Source organism: Primulina tabacum, chromosome 15 (assembly GCF_025594145.1).
Source record: "Primulina tabacum isolate GXHZ01 chromosome 15, ASM2559414v2, whole genome shotgun sequence".
NCBI classification, from domain to species: Eukaryota; Viridiplantae; Streptophyta; class Magnoliopsida; order Lamiales; family Gesneriaceae; genus Primulina; species Primulina tabacum.
Genome location: NC_134564.1, coordinates 26,917,680 through 26,941,362, shown reverse-complemented (window position 1 = coordinate 26,941,362; position 23,683 = coordinate 26,917,680). Strand labels below are relative to the sequence as shown.

The 23,683-nt window shown below is 37.0% G+C and overlaps 2 protein-coding genes across 2 annotated transcripts; one reads left to right on the top strand and one right to left on the bottom strand.

Annotated features, from left to right (window-relative positions):
- Nucleotides 1-10,113: 10,113 nt before the first annotated feature.
- LOC142526019 (uncharacterized) lies at nt 10,114-11,331 on the bottom strand. The gene has a single exon (XM_075630293.1). It carries the CDS (start codon nt 11,329-11,331, stop codon nt 10,114-10,116), a length of 1,218 nt encoding a protein of 405 aa, XP_075486408.1.
- Nucleotides 11,332-16,320: 4,989 nt separating this feature from the next.
- LOC142527442 (transcription repressor MYB6-like) lies at nt 16,321-17,959 on the top strand. Its single transcript, XM_075632251.1, has 2 exons — nt 16,321-16,619; nt 17,203-17,959. The coding sequence occupies exons 1-2, from the start codon at nt 16,351-16,353 to the stop codon at nt 17,861-17,863; spliced, it is 930 nt and encodes a 309-aa protein (XP_075488366.1). The 5' UTR covers nt 16,321-16,350; the 3' UTR covers nt 17,864-17,959.
- Nucleotides 17,960-23,683: the final 5,724 nt, after the last annotated feature.

Sequence of the window (23,683 nt, the reverse complement as noted above, 5' to 3'; positions counted from 1 at the left end):
TCACTCGAGATTTATGCTGAAATTGAGTGATTTTGGCTGTATGAGTTCCTCCACAATTGGTGCACTTCCATAGTGCATGGTCTTCACACTTATAAGAATATTATAGATCATCCAAAGATCATTGTGATGATGTATCCAACTCAAACCGTTAAGTCTGACCGTTAGAGTTTTATATTTATCGTCTGAGAAACCAAAAGTTCTTAAATATCCAAAGTCGTAAAGTGATCACTAATAATTTCAATTAGGCACTGATAAATCCTAATCAAAGTGGGTTGTTAAATTTGTAAAATAAAATTATTGTAGTAGAAACTTTCTTAAGTGGAAAAAGGGATGACATAGAGATTTTATCTTCGAACAAATATAAAAACACTTGTGTTATTTTATTATGCACCTTAAATTCCCTCTAATATTATTTCAAGTTCTTGTTAAACGTCAAATATAGTTCATCACTAGTCTAATCAGACTGTTCTGCACTTAATCATATTTAGTAGTCCAACAAGTCTATTCGTTCAAGAATATATCGTAACAGCATAAAAACGGTTAAGAATGGTTTAAAGTTTTAGAGTTTACTCACACAACTTCTGAACTCTAGTCTGATCCCAATAAATGATATCAGATAGGGTTTTTTTTTGAACTGTGATAACTCTATTATAAAGAACATCTTTTAACAAGATTTCAATATTTTTTAAAAAAGATTATGATGATTGGAAAATTCGAATGCAGATACACTAAGCAGTTTAAGATGATGACATGTGGTATGTCATCACTGACAGTACAATGAAGATACTCAATCCCAATACAACAGTTGCAGTATCTGATGGTGCTCCACATATGATCAATAAGCACCGGTCTGAATTGACTACTGAGGATAAAAAAGGAAACAAACATCGACAATGTGGCCAAAGATATTTTGTAGAAAATCTTGGAAAAGAACATGTCCAGCAAAATAAAGACTTGTACAACAGCCAAAGAAATCTGAGAAAATTCTGACTCAACTTTGCGAGGGTAACGTCAAACCAAAGAGAACAAGATGACCACAGCAATCCAAAAGTTCGATAATGCTAAGATGAAGCTCGTCGAGACTCTTAATGAATTTGATGAACAATTTAGCAGTATCATTATTGAATTAATATTCCTCTTGGTAAAGAGTACTCTAACCATGAGATTGCTTTGAAGGTCACGAGAGCAATTCTCAGAGAATTGGATGTCAAAATGGTTGCTATGAGGGAGTCCAAGGATTTCAACAAACTCGACCTGCACGACTTGTTAGCTGACCATAAAGCCTACGAGTTTGATCTGGGATCTGGATAGAAGAAAAGCCATCAATTCCTCAACTTTCCACATCATTAGTCGCCAGTACAACAATTCCAACCATCCGCAAAGAAGCTTCTAGCAGAAAATCTGCTGACCAGATAAGCAATGGAGTTATGTCTTTATTTGTTAATAAATTTGGAAAATTTATGAAGAAAAATCAATCTAAATTTAATTCTTATCATAAAAGGGATCAAACTGATAATAATCAATCTTGTTTTAAATGTGGAAATCAAGGCCACTTCATTGAAGATTGCAACGAGCCAAAAAAAGATAATAAGCAACCATTCAAGAAGAGACCGTCGAAATGTGAAAAAAAATTTAATAAAAAAGGGGTCAGAAAATGTTTGTTGCTGAGGAAAGTTAGAGAAAATAGACTGATTCAGACTCAGAACGATCAAGTTAAAATTCAGATGATCTGCTGAAAACTGCCAATAAAATGGTATTTAACTTTTATTTGGATTAATTTACACGTGAAGATCTTGTTACTGCACTACATGACAGGGCAGATGAGTTTGAGAAACTCTCAAAATTATTTGATGAAGCTAAAGAAGAAAGTAAACGACTAACAGATAAATCGATCAAATCTAGTTGCTTACCGCAAAAAGAGGTTGACATTCTGCAAGTAACAGTCAATCTGCAAGCAGCTGAAAATGATGATATGTGGATAGTGTTCCAAAAAACTTCAAATAAAATAAACGATTGACACTTCTAGTCAATTCTTGGAACAAATCTTCTATTTCTTTTGACAAGATGCATGAGTTGTAAAAACTAACGGGTGATAGAACTTGGCTAGGGTTTAGCAACAATGACTGTAGTGCTTCTGGAGTAAAAACTCAATCGTGTTTAGACAAGAAAAAATTGAAAACGATTAAAAAAAATTCAGGTCGAGCACGGTATATGAACATTACAAGCCCAAAGTTCAACCCTGCCAGAATATAAATTTTGAGAATAGAGGCAAGAGTCGTGGGTTAGGATATATTGAATCAGAGAGTTCTAAGTCCAACAGGACATAGTTAAAATGCAGATAAAGTCAAACCGATTATAATGGCTCAAATTGGTCTTGCAGAAACCCAAGTATAACCGAACAAACCTATGTGAAGGGAACATCTAGCTTTACCACAATTGTAAACATGTTTAAAAGATATACTGATTGAATGGAAATAACGAACGACCTAAAAAACATCCGGTAAGGGAAAGAAAAAATCACGCAACTTTGCCAATTTATTGACAAGATCGTATATTTTTGGACACACACACAAGCAATCCAGTTAGGGTAATTCAAGTGTGGGTTCCGAATGAGTTAATTCGTTCATGACCCAACTAGTTTTGGGTACCAAGAAACTTGCAGGTGTCAAGGAAGAACATCTTCAAGGAATCAATTTGGTTTCTGGATAGTGAGTGCGCAAGACATATGACTAGAAACATCAAGCTGTGGTCTGAGGTAATTGACTATAAAGGGAAAAAATCGTATTCGAGGATAACTCCAAGGTAAGGTCGTGAGTAATGGTAAGATTATCCATGATAAGATAATCATTAAAGATATTTTGTTAGTAAAAAATTTGTGTTACAACATGATTAGCATAAGCCAACTTTGTGACAATGACTATTCAATCGAATTTCACAAACACATTTATACTATTAAATCTCCAAATTGTGATATTATTCTAATTGGACTAATATGACAAAACACTCATAATGTGAGTAGGAAAGATAATAATCTTGTTGCTCCTACGTGTTTTGTTACATTGAATGGAAATAAGAATTGACTTTGGCATAAACAGCTCAACCATTTAAATTTTTAATATGTTGTTAATCTAAGTAAGCTAAAGCTTGTCTCGGAGTTACCTAACATTTATTTTACTAAAGATAAAGTATGTTTTGCATGTCAGTTAGGTAAACATGTCATATTAAGAAAAAGTCTATTTGGTCTTATACCTCAATGAGCACCTTTGGCGATACTTTGATCATCTCTATCACTCTTGAAGCCTTCAAGAAAGCGACGTGATGAGTTCAGGGGGAAAGAAGTACATCCTGGTGATTGTTGATGACTTTTCAAGATTTACATGAATAATCTTCTTGAGTTCAAAAGATCAGATCATTGCCCAACTAATCAAGATTTTAAGAAGATTATAGACTGAGAGAACTACTTTGGTGGATAGGATTACGAGGGACAGAGGCACTTAGCTTACCAACATACTCCTTTCAACATATCTAGAAAATAATGACATCAAGCATGAGCTTTCATTCGTAAGATTAGGTCAACAGAATGGTATTGCTGAGAGAAGAAGAAGAACACTCAAATAAACAACTCGAACCATGCTAGCAGAATCTAGTATCTCTCAAAGTTCCTGGGTTGAAATTGTCAACACCACATGATATACTCAGAACATATCAATGATTAATAAAAATAATGAAAATGCTCCCTCTAAGATCTGGACAAGAAAACAACCATAAACATCATATTTCTACATATTTGGTTGTAAGTGTTATTTATAACAATGGTAAAACACCTCTAACTACTTTTGATGATAAATCTGACACTAGTGTGTTCTTATGATATTCTTCGGTTTGTAAAGCTTGTAGACTTTAAAATTATAGAACTCTAATCGTTGAAGAATTCGTGCATGTGGTTTTTTATAAATCTTCTATCTATCATGCTAACATTAGTAGCAATATACATGATTTAAGCAATAAATTAGATGCTATTAATCTTGATTTTATCAGTAGTCATGAGATAAATTTAAAAAAAAAAACAGCTGGAATCACTCCTGAAGCAAGTCTAGCTGGCAATGAAGAAACTAAACAAAACCAAATCGTTGAAGAAGTCGAGCTAGTGATTGATCACCAACCCGAAGTATATCAAGAAGTGGATGAAGATGCAACCAATGAAGATTCAACAGTTTAACATCCGGAAACAAATCCATTTGGACCAAGTCTCCGGTGGAATAAGAATCACCATTTCAGCTAACTACTCCTTTTGGAATTAGAAAACAAATGATAGATGAATTTTTACATGCTCCATTTGTTTCAAAATTTGAACCTAAAGAAAATTGATGAATCCTTAGGTCATTCAAATTGAATAGATGATCTGCAAGAAGAATTTAATTAGTTCAAGAGAATCAAGGTTTGACATCGAGTTCCCTGACTGGCCAATCTTGATCATGTCATTGGAAATAAATGGGTATTTCGAAATAAAATGGATGAGAATCAGTATTAAGAAATAAAGAAAAATTAGTTGCACAAAGATATAGACAGAAAGAAGGAATACAATTTGATTAATCATTTGCTCTTATAGCTAGACTTAAAGCCATTATAATATTTATTGTCTATGCTTTATTTAACGACTTTAAATTTTATCAAATAGATGTTACGTCAGCATTTCTGTACAAATTCTACAATGGATAAGTTTATATTGAACAATTTTGTTAGTCACATGCATCCAAGTCATGTTTATAAAGTTGATAAGCATTATATGATTAAAAATAAGCTCCTTGTACTTGGTATGACGCATAATCTAAATTCTTGCTTGACCATGACTTTGTGATTGGAACGGTTGATAAAACACTTTTAAAATTTATTAAGGGTGATCCATGCTTTAATTATTCAAATCTATGTGGATGATATAATTTTTAGTTCTACTAATCCAAAATTATGTGAAAATTTTTCAAAGATAATGTATAAAAAATTTGAAGTGAGCATGATGAGAGAACTCACATTCTTCCTCGGGTTGCAAGTCAAACAGCCCAAAAATGACATTTTCATTAGCGAGACCACATATACAAAAAAACTACTAAAAAGGTTTGGTATGAAGAATTGTGCAGTTGTCTCTACCCCAGTAAGCTAATGAATAAAGCTAGACAAAGATAAAGGGGGAATATCAGTGGACTTCAATATGTACATATGCTTGATTATCTTACTTTTATATCAGACCGCCAGCCAGCCAGACGTTATGTTTGTAGTCTATTTATGTGCTATTTTTCAGGTTAATCCTAAACAATCTCATTACACTGCTGCAAAACGCATACTTAAATATCTCAAAGGAACTCCATGTGTGGGTCTTTGGTATCCAAATACTCAAGTTTTAACTTATTGACTGCTCATATGGATATTACGTAGGTTGCAAGATCGACCGGAAAAACATCAATTGATCATGTCAATTCTTGGGAGATGGATTGATCTCTTGGTTCCACAAGAAATAGACCTCAACTGCTACATCAACGGCTGAAGTAAAATAACTAGCCAATGGGAGTTGTTGTGCACAACTTCACTGAATTAAGAAACAATTAATAAATTATTGAATTTATGTCACGCCCCGAGACCGGGTTATGACACCGGCGTTGTTTAACAAGCACACGATCGAAAAACAACTAGCCTCGTAGTACATCATAAACCGAAACCAGTTTATTATCATAAATTTCCCAAAAGTTCACTGTCTTTACAACTCAAAAGAAATAGAAACATGCGGAAGCGTAAATACACGATACTGAAATCATAAGACAGAATAATTGACGGGTCCCGAATTAGACTGCTTCATCACCATCCCCAAAAGTAGTCTTGCTCCTCATCCTCAATTTGATTCTCATTTTTATCTGGGTGGGAAAGTAAGGGGTGAGTATTTTGGAGAAATACTCAGTAAATGGGGGCCGATCGCGCATGACCATTATCGAGGATATACATATGAATAAATTATCAAAATTTCAATATTAAGCATGTTGAATCAAATACTAACACAAATACGAATATAGCACTGAAAATCATCTCATTTTCTATGGTTTTTACTGATCAGTCCCCTATATGTTACTCCTCTAAGGGGCGAGGCCAAAGGAACGGTTATTATAACCCACCGCATCAGGGCCTAAACAAAGTATATCAAAGTTCGAAATTTCCTTTACCATTTCTAAATCGAGTCATTACAGTGCATTTCAAAAAAATTTAAACATGCTTTCACATATTTAACTGATATCGAACAAAGAACAATTCAAGGGATTTCAATACCAAATGAATATATCACGCCGACCGAATTTTCAAAGTCATGTTTAATTTATTTTCGAAACATATTATGCCCACTTAAAAAGAAATAAGTGTGCCAAATAAAATAGTATCAAGAACCCACTTACAAAGAAAGGTATATAGCAAAAGCCCACTTACCGTATTCCGACTGCTCAAGGAAACGTGAACGGTGAGATTGCGGCAGAGCTTTGTTACTAGAGGGCGAAGAGCTTCGAGAATACGGTGCTGCTAGAGAGGATTTCGAGAATTTGGATGTGCAAGTTTCGAATGAGGAGCCTTCCTTTTTATAGGCACGAATAATCTGCTACAAGGTAAGCTCTGAAGTCACTCCATGAATGACGCTGCGTTGATGGCTCCACGAATGACGCTGATGGCTTAATCAATGGGTGATTGCACTAAACTCTCCCGGATGAATGTGGCCACTTTTTGGTTCAAGGTGCTCACTCGAGATTTATGCTGAAATTGAGTGATTTTGGTTGTATGAGTTCCTCCACAATTGGTGCACTTCCATAGTGCATGGTCTTCACATTCTCCCCTCCTTAATGTAAGTTTCGTCCTCGAAACTTGGATTATCTTGTCCTTCGAAAAGGTAAGGGTAATGGTTTCTCATTTTCTCTTCGAGTTCCCAAGTGGCTTCTCTTTCGGTGTGATTGGACCATTGTACTTTGACGTATGGAATCGTTCGTCGTCTTAGCACTTGGTCATTGGCATCCACAATTCTGATCGGGACTTCCTTATAAGTAAGGCCTTCATTCAAGTCTCCCTCGATTAGGAGTGGTTCAGCTTCGAGGATGTGGCTTGGATCCGAAACATATCTTCTTAGTTGTGACACATGGAAAACATTATGGATTCTAGACATACTCGGTGGGAGTGCCAATCTGTATGCAAGTGTACCCACTTTCCCTAGAATTTCAAAAGGTCCAACATATCTAGGGTTCAGTTTCCCGGGTTTGTTGAATCGAACCACACCTTTCATTGGTGATACTTTCAAGTATGCTTTATCTCCCGCTATGAATTCCACTGGTCTTCTTTTCAAATTAGCCCAACTTTTCTGTCGATCTTGTGCCACTTTAAGTCTCTCCTTGATTATAGTGATTTTATCCACTGTTTCTTGGATCAATTCGGGTCCAGTGATGGCCTTTTCTCCTACTTCGTCCCAATATAGTGGTGACCGATATTTTCGCCCATACAGAGTTTCATACGGCGCCATTCCGATGCTGCTGTGAAAACTGTTATTGTAAGCAAACTCAATCAAAGGCAAATGTTCACTCCAATTACCGCTAAAGTCTAGGGCACACGCTCTCAGCATGTCTTCTAAAGTTTGAATTGTCCTCTCTGTTTGACCATCGGTCTGAGGGTGGTAGGCCGTACTGAGGGTGACCTTAGTTCCCATGGCTTGTTGAAAACTCTTCCAAAAACGAGATACAAACCTCGGGTCTCTATCTGACAAGATGCTGGCTGGAACCCCATGTAATCGTACGATGTTATTCATGTACAATGTGGCTAGCTTGTCCAAATTATAGTTCATGCGGACTGGTAAGAAATGCGCAGATTTTGTGAGTCTATCTACGATTACCCAGATGCCATCATGGCTTTGTCTAGACTTTGGTAACCCAACCACAAAGTCCATGGAGATATGTTCCCATTTCCATTCTGGAATTTCTAGAGGTTGAAGAAGTCCTCCAGGTCTCTGGTGCTCTGCTTTGACCTGTTGGCACACAAGACATTTGGAAACAAATATCGCAACATCCTTTTTCTTTCCACTCCACCAGGAATTCTTCTTTAAGTCTCTGTACATCTTGGTACTGCCAGGATGGACTGAAAATTTTGACTTATGTGCTTCTAACATTACTTCTTGTCGAAGGTTATCTATGTCTGGTACACACAATCGTCCTTTCATCCAAAGGACTCCTTTGTCGTCGATCTGAGTATTTTGAGACTTTGCTTCCTTAGCTTGTTCCTTAAGTTTTACTAGAACTGGGTCTCGATCCTGGTTCAACTTGACGATTTCTCGCAGACATGGTTGAGCGGAGAGTGCAGCTAAGGTAACCTTACTCATATTCCTCCGACTCAAAGCATCAGCTACTTTGTTTGCCTTACCTGGATGGTAGCTTATGGTCAAGTCATAATCCTTCAACAGCTCAATCCATTGCCTTTGTCTCATATTTAATTCCTTTTGGGTGAACAAGTATTTGAGGCTCTGGTGGTCCGTGAAGATTTCGCACTTGGAGCCATAGAGATAATGTCTCCATATCTTCAAAGCAAAGACGACTGCTGCCAGTTCGAGGTCGTGAGTGGGATAATTTCGTTCATGCGGCTTCAACTGCCTTGATGCATAGTCAATCACTCTTCCTTCTTGCATGAGTACACATCCCAACCCTTCCTTCGATGCGTCACTGTAGATGGTGAAATCCTTATCTTCAGTGGGCAAGACTAACACTGGTGTAGACGCGAGCTTTTCTTTCAATGTCTGAAAACTTTTCTCGCAGTTGTCATCCCAAATGAATTTAGAATTCTTTTGAGTAAGCCTTGTTAATGGTACGGCTATGGAAGAGAATCCTTCAACGAATTTCCTGTAATAGCCTGCCAATCCAAGAAAGCTTCTAATGTCTGTGGCGTTTCTCGGTTTCGACCAATCTAGAATTGACTCCACTTTCTTTGGATCCACTGATACTCCCGCTTCCGATATCACATGCCCTAAAAAGGATACACTGTTTAGCCAGAATTCGCATTTCTTGAACTTGGAATAGAGTTCTTTCTCCCTTAAGGTTTGTAGAGTGAGGCGGAGATGCTCTTCGTGATCTTCTTTGCTAGGAGAGTAGACAAGGATGTCATCAATGAATACCACTATGAACCGATCCAGGAATGGCTTGAATACTCTGTTCATTAGGTCCATAAAGGCTGCTGGTGCGTTTGTCAGACCAAAAGGCATCACCGTGAATTCGTAGTGTCCATACCTTGTCCGAAAGGCCGTCTTTGGGATGTCTTCAGCCCTGACCTTCAATTGGTGGTAGCCCGTTCTCAAATCCAATTTGGAAAATATTGTGGCTCCCTTAAGCTGATCGAACAGGTCATCTATTCTCGGAAGAGGGTACTTGTTCTTGATAGTGATCTTATTCAGTTCCCTATAGTCAATGCACAGTCTCATGCTCCCATCTTTCTTCTTGACAAAAAGTACTGGAGTTCCCCATGGAGACGCACTTGGTCGAATCTGCTTTTTGTCTAGCAATTCTTGAAGTTGTTCCTTTAGCTCCTTAAGTTCAGCTGGTGCCATTCTGTACGGTGCCTTGGAGATGGGTGCCGCTTCGGGCACTAAATTGATTTCGAACTCAATTTCTCGATCCGGACTGTCCCTGGTAGTTCCTCTGGAAAGACGTTTGGGAAATCTCGCACGATAGGGATGTCCCCCGGTTTAAGTTCAATTTCTTCCTTTACTGCGTTAACCGTTGCTAAATAGATATCTGCTCCAGATTTCATGGCTTTCCATGCTTGGGATGCGGAAAGAAGTGACTTCCGTTCCTTGGATTTGCCATGATACACGACCTCTTTTTGGTTCGGGGTTCGGAGCCTAACACTCTTTCCCTTGCAATCTACCATCGCATTGTTTCTTGCTAACCAATCCATTCCTAAGATGATATCGAACTCCACCATGTTCAGTTGTATCAATTCTGCTTGGAATAGGTGCTCATTAATACAGATTTTACACTTTCGGTGCACTCTGTGTTTCGACAGTCTTACTAGTAGGAGTCGCTACTCTAAATGGTTCAACTAGTAATTCAGGCGTAAGCCCTAGTTCTTAGTGAACCTCTTAGATATAAATGAATGAGTAGCACCACTATCAAATAACACATAAGTTGGCATTTCATTGACAAAAATGGTACCTGCCACGACATCGTTTGCATCATCTGCTTCTTCTTGGGTTATTGCAAACACACGAGCGTTGGGCTTATTCTCCCTTGGCTTATTGAGGTTAGCATCAGCATTAGGCTTGGTACTTCTCTTCAATGGCTCGGGGCAGTTAGCAATTCGATGCCCTAATTTCCCACAATTGAAACATGCTCCCGTATGTCGGTGGCATTCTCCAGAATGACGATTATTACATTTGGGGTACATCTTTGGTTCTTGGTAAGTTGGGTGGGACGAAGCACCTTTGAAGGGTCCACTGGACTGATTCGGTCTCTTGAATGGTGGCTTCCCTTGAGATGACTGTCCAGTAAGAGGTCGCTTATTCTTGTTCTCGTTCTCCCGACGCTTGATATCCGTCTCAGCTCTTATCGCTGCTCCCATTAAATCAGCAAAGCTTGTAGGTTGGTAAACTGCTAAGGATGACTGGATACGCCTGATCAAACCCTTCTTGTATCTGTGCATCTTTAGAACTTCATCTGCCATGATTGTCGGGGCATAAGTTCCAAGGTCATTGAATTGGGAGGTGTAATCTACCACTGACATGTCTAAAGTTTGCGAGAAGTTCTCAAACTCGCTCAGTTTCTGAAGTCTGACTTCTGCTGAGAAATACTGTTTGAGAAAGACATCTCTGAATTGTTGCCAAGTGATTGCTCCATCGGCTGTCAGGGTAGGTGAGACGGTTTCCCACCACTTGCTTGCCTTATCCTCCAGGAATGGCACTATCACCTCTACCTTAAGTGTCTCAGGTATCTCTAGCAGTTGCAGTTGGGTTTCCACGCTTTTCAACCAACTCTGGCTACTCTCAGGGTCGGCGTCTCCCTTGAACACTGGGCAACGGTTCTTACGAAGGGACTCATAATGATACTTGATCCCATTCTGTGCCGGTGGTGGTTGTGGCTGCTGATTACCGTTACCATTGGGGTTTCCCAAACCCTGGATAGTTGTTGCCACTATGGTGGCTATAGCCATTAAATCTACTTGGCTCAGGCCCACTCTGGGAGGTGGATTGCCGTCAGCATTCGGATCTTCCTCATTGTTGTTGCGGTTGTTAACGTTTGCGTATCGCGGGTTGCGATTGTTTCGGGGAGGTCTTCCGGCCATCTCCTACAAGCGTACAAGTTTCTAAGATATTTGTTGCACAAACTGATAGAATTCATTGAATAATTTGTGCGAAAATAAATTGACGCCAACAAGTAATCGAAATAACAACTTTTATTGATTTCTCAAATAAACATAAACAACTGAATGGGGATTTACTGGAATAGCAACAACGGAAATAAACTAAAAATGGTTCACTAAAATATTCTAATCTGCTATCTCTCCATTCCCCACGGCTACGTCAGGTGGGGCTTCTTCCTCCTCGGAATCCTCCTCCGGCACATCCGGGTCTAAAAACTCTGCCAGCTGCATCTGCGGGTCTTGATTCTCCGATTCTAATTCACCACTCTGTTCCCTATGAGTCAGAATCTTCCCTATCGCGTTGTCCAACTCATTCTTTGCACGCGCGCAGTTTGCTTGATCCTTCTGGATGAGTGCATTTTCTCTTGCCTTCCTTTCGTCTATCTCCTTTGATAGCCTTTGGTTATTTTCTGACAATTGCATGACCACCTTCCAGGACTCTTCCATTCTCTCCTTATCTCTTACCCGTGCGTGACGAGCTTCAGCCAATTCTACGGTACGTCGGTCCAATTCATCCATAGCTTGTTTGGTTTGGCCCCTCGTCAGTTGTAATGACTCTCGCAGTTCGCCGTTATCTTCATTAACGAGTTGGAACATCTCATATACCTGATCGATCCTCTTTTCTGCTGCCAATAGCTTGGTAGTCAGATCCTCCACTTGCTTCCTCCTCTCCAGATTGCTAGCTCTCAGCCTCCTAACCGTCCTATCGTGGCGTGCTAGAGCCAAATCATCTAAACGTATAGGAGACTGAGCGCGCGGGCGAGGTCGGGGACTGTCTAGCTGGAACGTCTCTCTATGAGTAATCGAAGCTACACTCTTACGGGCAGTTAAACGTATGCGAGCCATTTCCTGGAAAAAGAGAAATGCTCAGAATATCAAAAATAGGCCAGAATAAAATATCAGAGTCATATAGAGTCAAATAAAGGAAAATACATAAAACTTTTCGAAAATTTCCAAAAATGGAAAGTTTCGGGATAGACATATGGATTCGAAGCACATGTCGAGAGGATTCCAGAACAGTTGACGGAATCGAATTCAGAGTTTCCTACGAAAAGTTATAGGAGTTACAAAACTTTCCTAAAACGGCAAAATCGAGGTTTCGGAGGCCTAAACGAAGGAATTTCGCGATTTCGCGCTGTAGCTCCCAATTAGGGTGGGGAGTCTTGATCGTTGGGCCGTTTCGGAGGGGATAGCATTGGCCGATTTATAAAATTCAGCAGAATTTTTTTTTTTTTTTTTTTTTTTTGAAAATTTCCTTCCCCAACCGGATTATGAACCTGGCGGCTCTGATACCACTTAAATGTCACGCCTCGAGATCGGGTTATGACACCGGCGTTGTTTAACAACCACACGATCGAAAAACAACTAGCCTCGTAGTACATCATAAACCGAAACCAGTTTATTATCATAAATTTCCCAAAAGTTCACTGTCTTTACAACTCAAAAGAAATAGAAACATGCGGAAGCGTAAATACACGATACTGAAATCATAAGACAGAATAATCGACGGGTCCCGAATTAGACTGCTTCATCACCATCCCCAAAAGTAGTCTTGCTCTTCATCCTCAATTTGATTCTCATTCTTATCTGGGTGGGAAAGTAAGGGGTGAGTATTTTGGAGAAATACTCAGTAAATGGGGGCCGATCGCGCATGACCATTATCGAGGATATACATATGAATAAATTATCAAAATTTCAATATTAAGCATGTTGAATCAAATACTAACACAAATACGAATATAACACTGAAAATCATCTCATTTTCTATGGTTTTTACTGATCAGTCCCCTATATGTTACTCCTCTAAGGGGCGAGGCCAAAGGAACGGTTATTATAACCCACCGCATCAGGGCCTAAACAAAGTATATCAAAGTTCGGAATTTCCTTTACCATTTCTAAATCGAGTCATTACAGTGCATTTCAAAAAAATTCAAACATGCTTTCCCATATTTAACTGATATCGAACAAAGAACAATTCAAGGGATTTCAATACCAAATGAATATATCACGCCGACCGAATTTTCAAAGTCATGTTTAATTTATTTTCGAAACATATTATGCCCACTTAAAAAGAAATAAGTGTGCCAAATAAAATAGTATCAAGAACCCACTTACAAAGAAAGGTATATAGCAAAAGCCCACTTACCGTATTCCGACTGCTCAAGGAAACGTGAACGGTGAGATTGCGGCAGAGCTTTGTTACTAGAGGGCGAAGAGCTTCGAGAATACGGTGCTGCTAGAGAGGATTTCGAGAATTTGGATGTGCAAGTTTCGAATGAGGAGCCTTCCTTTTTATAGGCACGAATAATCTGCTACAAGGTAAGCTCTGAAGTCGCTCCACGAATGACGCTGCGTTGATGGCTCCACGAATGACGCTGATGGCTTAATCAATGGGTGATTGCACTAACCTCTCCCGGATGAATGTGGCCACTTTTTGGTTCAAGGTGCTCACTCGAGATTTATGCTGAAATTGAGTGATTTTGGCTGTATGAGTTCCTCCACAATTGGTGCACTTCCATAGTGCATGGTCTTCACAATTTAAGCCGCTGAGTCCCCAATTTTCGGTGACAATACTAGTGTCATAGCAATCACCTACAATCATTTTCTTCATTCTCGGACAAAACATATTGATATAAGACATTATTTTCTTCGAGATTATGTGATGAAGAAGGACATCATGTTGAAGCACATATCAACTTATCAACAAGCCACTGACATTTTCATTATTGGATGCTAAGTTTTCTTATTTTTGTAATATTCTTAGTTTAGTTGATTTAAATTAGTGCATATATTTAGAAAGAACAAAAGTCGAGCCGATAAAATAATTAATCAAACTAGTATTCATTTCTCATCGATCCGGTCAGAAGTTGTGAATGATTGATTTTATCATATGCTCTCACCAGTTTTTCCTAAGGCATATTAATCATTTAAATAGTCTGAAATCTCATTTACTCTAACTTTTTATATTTTGAATTAATTTTATTGTCGTAATTATTGTTCTGACAGCTGTTATCAATTTATTCTTATACAGATATATGAGCCGTCTAAAGTCACTTTTTGACCTATCATATTTTCAAACATTAACAAATGACATACTGACACGTGGACTGTCATATCTATCATAGTGATTCATATTCACAAATTTCATTTCTTTCCGACTACTTGCACATTCAATATCCTTGTTCTCTTTCAGTCTTTGTTTTCGTGCTTTCTCACTGTAAAACAGATCAAATCAAGCCGTTTATATCTTAATTAAGCTTCAAGATTACTTCTTATTCTGCAAACACACTTGCTATCAACTTTGCATCTGTGTAAGCCATGAAGGAAGAGGCCATTGTAAAAATATTCAGAACGCTTGAAGCATCGGGGCTCCACAAGTTTCTCGGATTTAGTTTAGAAAGTTTTTTAAAATTTATCATTCACCCTCTAAACTCTATTCCGATCTCAACATACATGCATGTTGAAATTGCACGGTTTCAATAATGGGAGAAAAGCGTAGGAAATTATGGGAGACGTAAATTGTCAAAACTAGCTATCTTCTAAATTGGTTTATGTATTTTAGTTTTGTTCACCCAATTATAATTAATTAAAATCGATTTCAATGCAATAATTTGATTTTCTAGAGCGTTGATAAGACTCCGGACATTGTTGAAATACGCCATACATTACTGATATTTCCGGTATAAATTTTATCATTTCTACAAAAAACAAGGGATTAAGAGTGAACCACTTTTGATATTTTCTTTATATAAATTAAAATATTAATAAACACATGACTGCAACATGTACATAAATAATTAAAATATCATATAAAACAACATGATTTTAAAATGAAATTGAAGATAATTTATACCTCAAATTGCAATCTAGCTAGATTAATCCGTCAAATTTTATTCATCGAGTACGTCATTCACGAAGGAATATCAACACAAAATATTTCAGAGTGACATAGCCAATACCTAATCCAACTGTATTCAATGTCAAAATCACAGATTTCAGCTAAAGCAAGATGGGAAACCAATATCTACCTATAAAAGACTATTCAATATTTTTCTTCTTGTTGGAAGCAACCGCTGATGTAAATGTCGATAAAATCATGGCAAATTTTGAGAAATTAAAGGTCCAAAATTGTATATAAACTGACTTATAATCACAAATTTTCTTTTCTTCTGAGAAATATACACACATGCACGCACACAGAATGTGAATTTTTCACAATCTAGATGATGAAGTAAATAAATGTGACCAAAATTCAGAAAACATGCATTTAGAATTACTGAATGTGAATATATAAAATTTTGCAAACCAACTTATTTTTCTACCAACAACCATATTTTTGTAGTGATTGTGACCACATCATTAGGCTCTTATAACTTTATTTGATAACAAATAACACAGATGAATTATTCATTTTTGAGTCCAAAATACGATGTCCGAGATGGTTCTGAAAAGTACAAATTTTCTACCGTAAAGGGTGAGATCGATTTTTAATATTTTATTTACAATATGAAATCACAAAAACTCTGGTGAGACCGTTTTATGGGTAAATTTTGTGAGACACATATTCTATTTGAGTTATCAATGAAAAATATTATTTTTTATGCAAAAAAAGTATTATTTTTATCTAACGAGTAAAGATCCGAAGAGACTGTTTCACAAGAGACTTACCCTTACAAAATATAGAAAAAATCGTCAACAAGTTGATCTAAGAAGGATTTTAGTTATCTCATAAATCTATATAATTAAAGAAACTTATAGAACAATTTTTGAAGTATTTTCCAAAATATATGGAATAATATTGAAAAAATGGATTAAATTAAAATAAACCATTGACCTCTTAAAACCTCCGATCATTATAAACCCCTAGCCTGCTTCCATATCCCTCAGCAATAATTTCACAATCTCCGATCCCCTCACATTTCTGGAAACAGATTGATTGAAATGGTGAGATCTTCAGACATTAGTAATGAACAAAAAGGGTTGAAGAAGGGGCCGTGGACTGCGGAAGAAGACGGGAAACTGGTGGATTATATGGAGAAACATGGGCGGGGAAGTTGGCAGTTGCTCCCCAAGAAAGCAGGCCTCAACAGGTGCGGGAAGAGCTGTAGATTGAGATGGACTAATTACCTCAGGCCTGATATTAAAAGAGGAAACTTCTCCTTGGAAGAAGAACGAATCATCATTCATCTACATTCACTTTTTGGAAACAAGTATGTCTATTTACTTGGTTTTTTAGCCAATAATTTTGGCTTATTGACGCTCAACTTGGAAATTTCTGTATTAAATTGAATATAAATTCATCCAACTTTCTCTTGGTCTACAAATCCTACAAAAAGTTTGAGCTGATGGGGTTTTTCCCTCTCTTCATGCATCATACATTTTAGATTCATGTTCTTCCGTACGATGGAGCATATTTTTCTTTTTCATTAGTTATCGGCGTCCCAACTGTTTTCCTGCACTGATTTATAAATAACGGAAATCGGATACATAATCTTAGCTCTTATACAATTTGTAGGATCGAGTATTGCTTGTCGTTTAAAATTTATACCTTGGTGATGCATACAATTATTGTTTCCCACTACTTTATTACATGCTTCATTAGTGTATTAGTGAAGTTAACTTCTTAATCTACTCGGAAAGTTTAACATAGAATGATGCAAATGAGCCTACTTAGTTCACTAAAATTGTAAGTTCAAAGTTCCTTTTGCATTAATTTATCAATTGCAAGTGTGTTGATATTTTATTGTTCCTTTTGAACTTATGATACAATATTTAATTAAATTGATTTTATAGGTGGTCTACCATTGCTACCCATCTGCCGGGGAGGACAGATAACGAAATCAAGAATCATTGGAATACACGAATCAGAAAAAAACTTGTGCAATCTGGTATTGATCCGGTCACACACCAACCAGTTACCGATCTCAATTTTCTTGCTTCAAATTCGTATCCCCTTCAAAATTTGGCCAAGATTGAACTCCTCAAAAACATGATCCAAGTCCTAAGTCCAATCTCAATATTTTCGAGTAATATTGGAGCAGCTTTATTGGGTAACTCCCAAGTTCTTAACAATAACCTCCAACTTGATGAACTCTTTAAAGGGATACTTCCAAATACATTTCCACTTTTATCAACTGGTCAAGATTTTGATCAGACATTTTCCAAGGGGAATCAAGACGCTTTTGGCATGATGCAAGAAATACCATGTAGCAAAAGCAATAACACGATGAATGTCGACGATTATTCACTTCCGGCATTAGTTACTGCGACCTCTCAAATTTCCAGCACCTGCGGATTCGACGGCATTGATTCACTGCTAAATGTTGCTAAAAATGATCAATTGCTAGGCCCAAACAGTAATGACTTGTTGGGAAAGTTCACAGATGATGAAGCCAATGGCTTTTTCTGGGAAGCTGTTCTTGGTGAACCATTTCCTCCAGCATTTCCCATGTAAATAGTCAATACAGCCGATCTAACTTAAAATTGTCAGAAGACGATGTGAAGCTGCCCTATCAAGTACTTGTACAAGCCAAAAACAGAAAAACAATGATTGTACATCACTTGAGATACTCAAGAGTTAAATCGAGTATGTTCCGACAAGAAGACGAAGTCTATTAGAGTCTTCTCTCTAATCGAACAACATTTAATAATATTTGGTTGCCGAATTTAGCTATTGTCCAAGAACATTTATTGAAAAGACAAAAGAAATATGGCTTTCTCTGCATGCAATCTGGCTGATATATATTACACATGAGCAGAGGCGGAGCCACATTAATGTAAAGCCCGGATGGCCCAATTTTTTTTAAAAAAATTATATGTAAATTTTGTATAATTTTAGAATAATATGATATTAGCCCGGATAGATCAATTTAAAATATTAAAAGATTTCAGAGTTTAAAATTCTAGCCCAGGCTCCGCCACTGCACATGAGGGCCGTTCTAAAAATGCTATTGTTGGAAATATCGTGTATATAAGGAACCAATCATTCTAAATTGAAGACTTCCAATACTACTGAATCTCTGCATAATTTTTGAAAATATTCAAGTCCTCGAGCACACCAAAAAAACATATAAATTGTTGTTCAAAGTACACACTGATATTTTATGTTCGATCATTTTAGGATCAATTGTGTTGTTTGTTCGCTCTATCTTTGTAATGTCGAGCTTATTAAAGAGTGAACTCTTAGCTGTGAGATACTTGTTTGTAAACAAACTCTGAGATTTGTGTTGAGATATTAGGAGTTTCAGTAGTTAGGGTATTGACCATCTGAAGTGGGGTTGTACGAGCTATTGTCTTAACCAAAGTCTTCTAGTAATATCATTCCGGACCAAGGAATAATGGAAGACATAAAAAGATTGTCTTTGAATTTCTAAAAACAAATTGTTGCATATTTATTTTCTACCACTGTTTTTAACCTAGTTGCACAAGTGTATAACAGTTCACTGAGTCCAACATACACTTTCTGCATCTAAAAAATATGTTTACTAGTTATCTATTGGTCCTAACTTGATTGAGAATTGAATTTGGTTGCTGAAGAAGTTGAAATCACTTTGAATTTTTTAAAAAAATCTGTAAAATTTTAAAAAGGTTTATTCACGTTCTTTTAAACTCATTTTTAGATTAACAAGTTGTATCCAAGTGGTTATTCTCAATCTTTGAATAATCACATACACAATGACTTCTTTTAAAAAGATTCATATGTTTTCTAATAGGACTACGATAACTGAAAAATTCAAATGCACCATCAATTTTTCACACAGGAAGATGATGACATGTGATATGTCATGACCAATGAACATTATGAATTAATTATTTAAATTCAATTTCAATATCCCTATTAAAAATCAAACAATAAATAATTTCAATAACGCAACAATTCTTTTAATGGGTTCGTTGGAGTTATAGGCCTCCTGAATTCTATAAACACTAACGATATATTTTATTACTGTCCTATTCAAAATCATCTCTCCCAATCTCGAATAATTATGATACTAAAATTATTGATCAAGTAATTGAACGCAATAAGATCCGAAAAATGTAAATAAACCAAGAAGAAATCCGAATATGTAAACCAACAATTCAACAACATAGATCCGACCAAGCTACATTATCCTCTCGATTTAATAAATTATCTCATGAATGAAAAAACGATAAAATTAACTCATGTTTTTCAACATCGCTAAATGAATAAAATATAAAAAGAAGAAGAATAGAATCGATTAAGTTTGCGACTTCGCCTCTGGTATATGCGCTTTTCATCTTTGTTCTTCGTTCTCGCTCCCTTTCTATGTATTCTCTGTCTTTTTTTACGTGTGTCTGCGGCTCCTCATCTTTGTGGCTAGGGTTTCGATTTTTATACCTGCAATCCAAGTCCCTAGAGCCCACGAAAAAGCCCTCACAGGTCTACGTCATGCGCGGGTATGAGAAATTCCGTGCCGGTGGGTGACTGGCGCTGTTTCTGATCTTCTGTCTATGCGCACATAGCCACATAGGCTTGCACACGGCCGCATGTGTGCTATTGATTCCCCAAACTTTGCTAGTCCCGAGAAAAATTTAAAATTTACATTCAATGCCATCCAAGGGAATCACACAACTCAAGCGGTGGAATAAATAATCATTGTGGCCTCAAATATTACGTGTATAAGGCTTTTAAGTCCGATGCGTGTACCCATTATACTTATGTAAGGTTTAGGAAATTCGAACTACGTAACATGACTACATGCAATCTAGGGTTTTATTTAAAATATGTGTTTAATGATTTTTATGCATTGAATGCATGATCATTGCATAGATAGGTGTTTATTTTATTGTTTGTTAAGGTTTCATGCATTAGGGCTTTAAGTTACATTTCGCGCTCGAACGAGTAACGGAGACCGGGGATAATCAGGAAAATGATTTTATTTAATAATTAATTTTAATTATTTAATATATGGTGTGTTTAAGTATTTTTGAAAATGGGCCTTGATTGGGTATTTTTACCCGTCGGGTCATATTTTTAACTGGTGCGCAAGTTTTAACGATTCTGAGGACTTTTTATGGGTTCGGGCAATATTTTAAAAAACGTACCTAAACGAAAAATTTTTCTAGAGTGTTATTGGGCTTGACGGGTTTGTTTTTATTGTTTAATGGGTCTAAAACTCTTTTTAACTCCTTTATTTGTTATTAAGAGCCCATTAGGGTATTATATTATTTACTTAAACTCTTTTGTCAAACCCTCACCCTACACACTAAGCACGGCCGACCCTCCCCTTCAGCATCAGCAACATTTCTGTAGGTTTCTTCAACAGCCACTCGGTTTCCTCTCAAAGTTTTCAAGAGAACTCCTTCCCCGCCTCTCCGGTGCAAGTTCTACGCGCATATCTTTAAGTTTTCGAGCACATAATCGTTAAGGGACGCCATATATCTCTTTTTCTCATCATTCACACTATGTATATGCTGTTGTGTGTGTGTTTGCATGAGAAATTATTTGATTTAACATGTAGTATCGTTTTTGCAAAGGTTTTGACACGAACATGCGTATATCTTTTATGCAACTCCCGTTTTTTCATGTTCTGGTTCAAGGGGATGTCGAAATGGGATGTTAGGGGACTGCTTAGGACGAGAGTGAAGGGGACATTATGTTGAAGTCGAGGCTTGGTCGGTTTAGGTGAGGACCGATCGGCTTTGTGTGAGGAACCTAGCGTCCATATGGCTAGATTGGGAGTTAGGGTGATGCAGTCGTGCACGGCTCAATTCCAGCCAGGAAGCTGACCTTCTTGGTTCCGTGACAGGGCTGGGAGAAGGCCGTGAACAGCTGGTTGTGGTCTTGAAGCCGATCGAAGGGGTTTGGTTGAGGGGTGGCTCGATTGGCTCACGTGAGGGGCTATCGTGTTGTTGCGCGCGCTCCACAGCGTGCATGGGGCTGAGGGTTTGGGTTAGGTCTTAGATAATCATTCTTGTCATTTCCTACGAATAATATACTAGATCGTATATCATTATTCAATTCACTTAATCAAGTCCACGATTGAAGATTGAGTCCCTAGTATAGGTCACACTAGATATTTAAAAGAAATTATGCGTTGAGATCAAATATCGGAAAACGGCGGTGATCCAACAGTACAACAGTGGCGACACAGTGACGTGTGGCGGTGGAAGATGGTTCCCAGACGTGAGCCTCCTTGGAATGGTGATGGCCAAAAATTTCTCGTGAAGGTGAGAGATGGAGAGAAAAATCTAGATTATATATATTTTCTTTTGTTGCGTATTATCAACCTTTGATAACCTTGTTTATTATATCTCAATTATTGAATCTCAATCTCACTAGAGCACTAGGTGTTCGATTGAGTTACTTTAACTCCATTGGTCAAAACTCCAACCTAAATGTTTCTCCTTTGTCAAATAACTAATATAGTGTTTTTCCTACTTTTGAAAACATGTGATATAATTAATTAACTGTGTAGTATTTTTAAAATTTTAACAAGACATAATTAAGTTAAATAATTATTAATTAATTAATCAATTCTACATTCTTCAACAAATATTCCATTGGTATTTGATTTGGTAAAATCTAATAATCAATTTTTTACTAGATTTTTCATCTTTAACAATTAAAAATTTTAGGATTTTGCATTCATTATAACCCCGATCAAATATCCAAATTCGCTGATTTGACGAAGGTACAAAATTTTTTATTATAGTGAAAAATAAAATTTTCGAAAATAAATTTTCATTGTTCATTTTTGGAAATCGCGTATTTCGAAACTCATTCACTAAATTAAAAAGTTGTACTCTACTCACTAAATTAGCAGTCAGTCCTCAACTTTCAAATATGGAATAAACTTATAAGATTTTTTATAAACAATATGTTTGATCTCCATCAAAGGTTGTGTGGGGACCCGGACGCTAATCATGTTCTTAATCATAATTGGGACTAATTAATCAATTATAAAACAGGGTCTAAATTTTTTCTTTAAAATGCGGAACGTAGTGAAATAAAACATATATACATCTCGGTATAAAAGTACAAGTCATGTACTACATACATTTATTCAACTAAGGTTTAACAGCTAATATCAAGTGTCCAACCCTATCTCTAATCCAAGTCCGGAGCCTCCACTCTAATCACGATCTTTCCTTATCTCCTCGACCCTGAACCTGTCCCACCTATTGTCATGCACACATACAAAACAAGACAACAGCCGGATAACTCCGGTGAGAATAAATCCCAGTATAAACAATGTAAACATGCAATCATATAAAAACATATACAAAAGCATATAACAAATATCATTCACATGCAGCCAATCAACAAACATGAATGATATAAAACTGTAAATCAACTAGTCATCACAGACTCGACTCAAACAACGCGCCGTCTCAGACTCGACTCAACTCTAACCTAGGAATCCCAATGTCTGGATATTGATAATTATATCGAATCTCAGTCGATAGAAATGAATCAACCCTAAACGACATCGATATAATTCATATATCCAGTGTCTGGGCGAAACAGCCGCAGAATTGACGAATCAGTCAAGAATTAAGCGAATCAGCCAATAACTAGACGAATCAGCCAGTAATTAAGCGAATCAGCCAAAGTTTAGACGAATCAGTCGATAATTAGACGAATCAGCCAATAACCAGACGAATCAGCCGGTAACTAGGCGAATCAGCCAATGACTAAACGAATCAGTAGTCAATACATGCAGTGGCTATAAATCAATAGACTATAAACATCAATCTCATCAATTACAAATATCAATGTAATAAACTAAGTATGTGATTTAGGGAGACTCGAGTCAAACCTCACTCGAGTTGTGCAATCCAAACTTAACATTAATTTATACATTTCTTTCTGGTACTCTGACTCTGTCGAAGTCTCGAACTCAAAGCCTGTCAATACTCAATCTGACAATAACAATATCGAGGGTACGGTATCAATAAACCACTCAAACAACACTGGATATAATCAGAATTCAATCAAATTCTGTTTCAACAATATAACGTTATAATTTCAATATATCCAGCACTACCATATCAGTCAAATATCAATCTCAAAACCTCATAATCGATAACAATTCAATTCTGATATCAAATCGACTCGAAAACTACTCCGAAAATCATAACAATTTCATATGGTATTTATTCTTCAGTCCGGTTTCGATTATACGATGTCTAACATGACCAGAACATCATATAAGAATCATATCAGATTCTGACAATACCATCATTTCAAAACATATCAAAACGTAGCAAAACTTACTTCCAGTTGTAGCCTACGTCGATAGGAACTCAA

Excerpts from the sequence above, each read along its gene's own strand:
- LOC142527442 (XM_075632251.1), top strand. The coding sequence starts at position 16,351 with ATGGTGAGATCTTCAGACATTAGTAATGAACAAAAAGGGTTGAAGAAG. Across the intron at positions 16,620-17,202 it reads CATTCACTTTTTGGAAACAA|GTGGTCTACCATTGCTACCC; the intron begins GTATGTCTATTT and ends TTGATTTTATAG.
- LOC142526019 (XM_075630293.1), bottom strand. The coding sequence starts at position 11,331 with ATGGCCGGAAGACCTCCCCGAAACAATCGCAACCCGCGATACGCAAAC.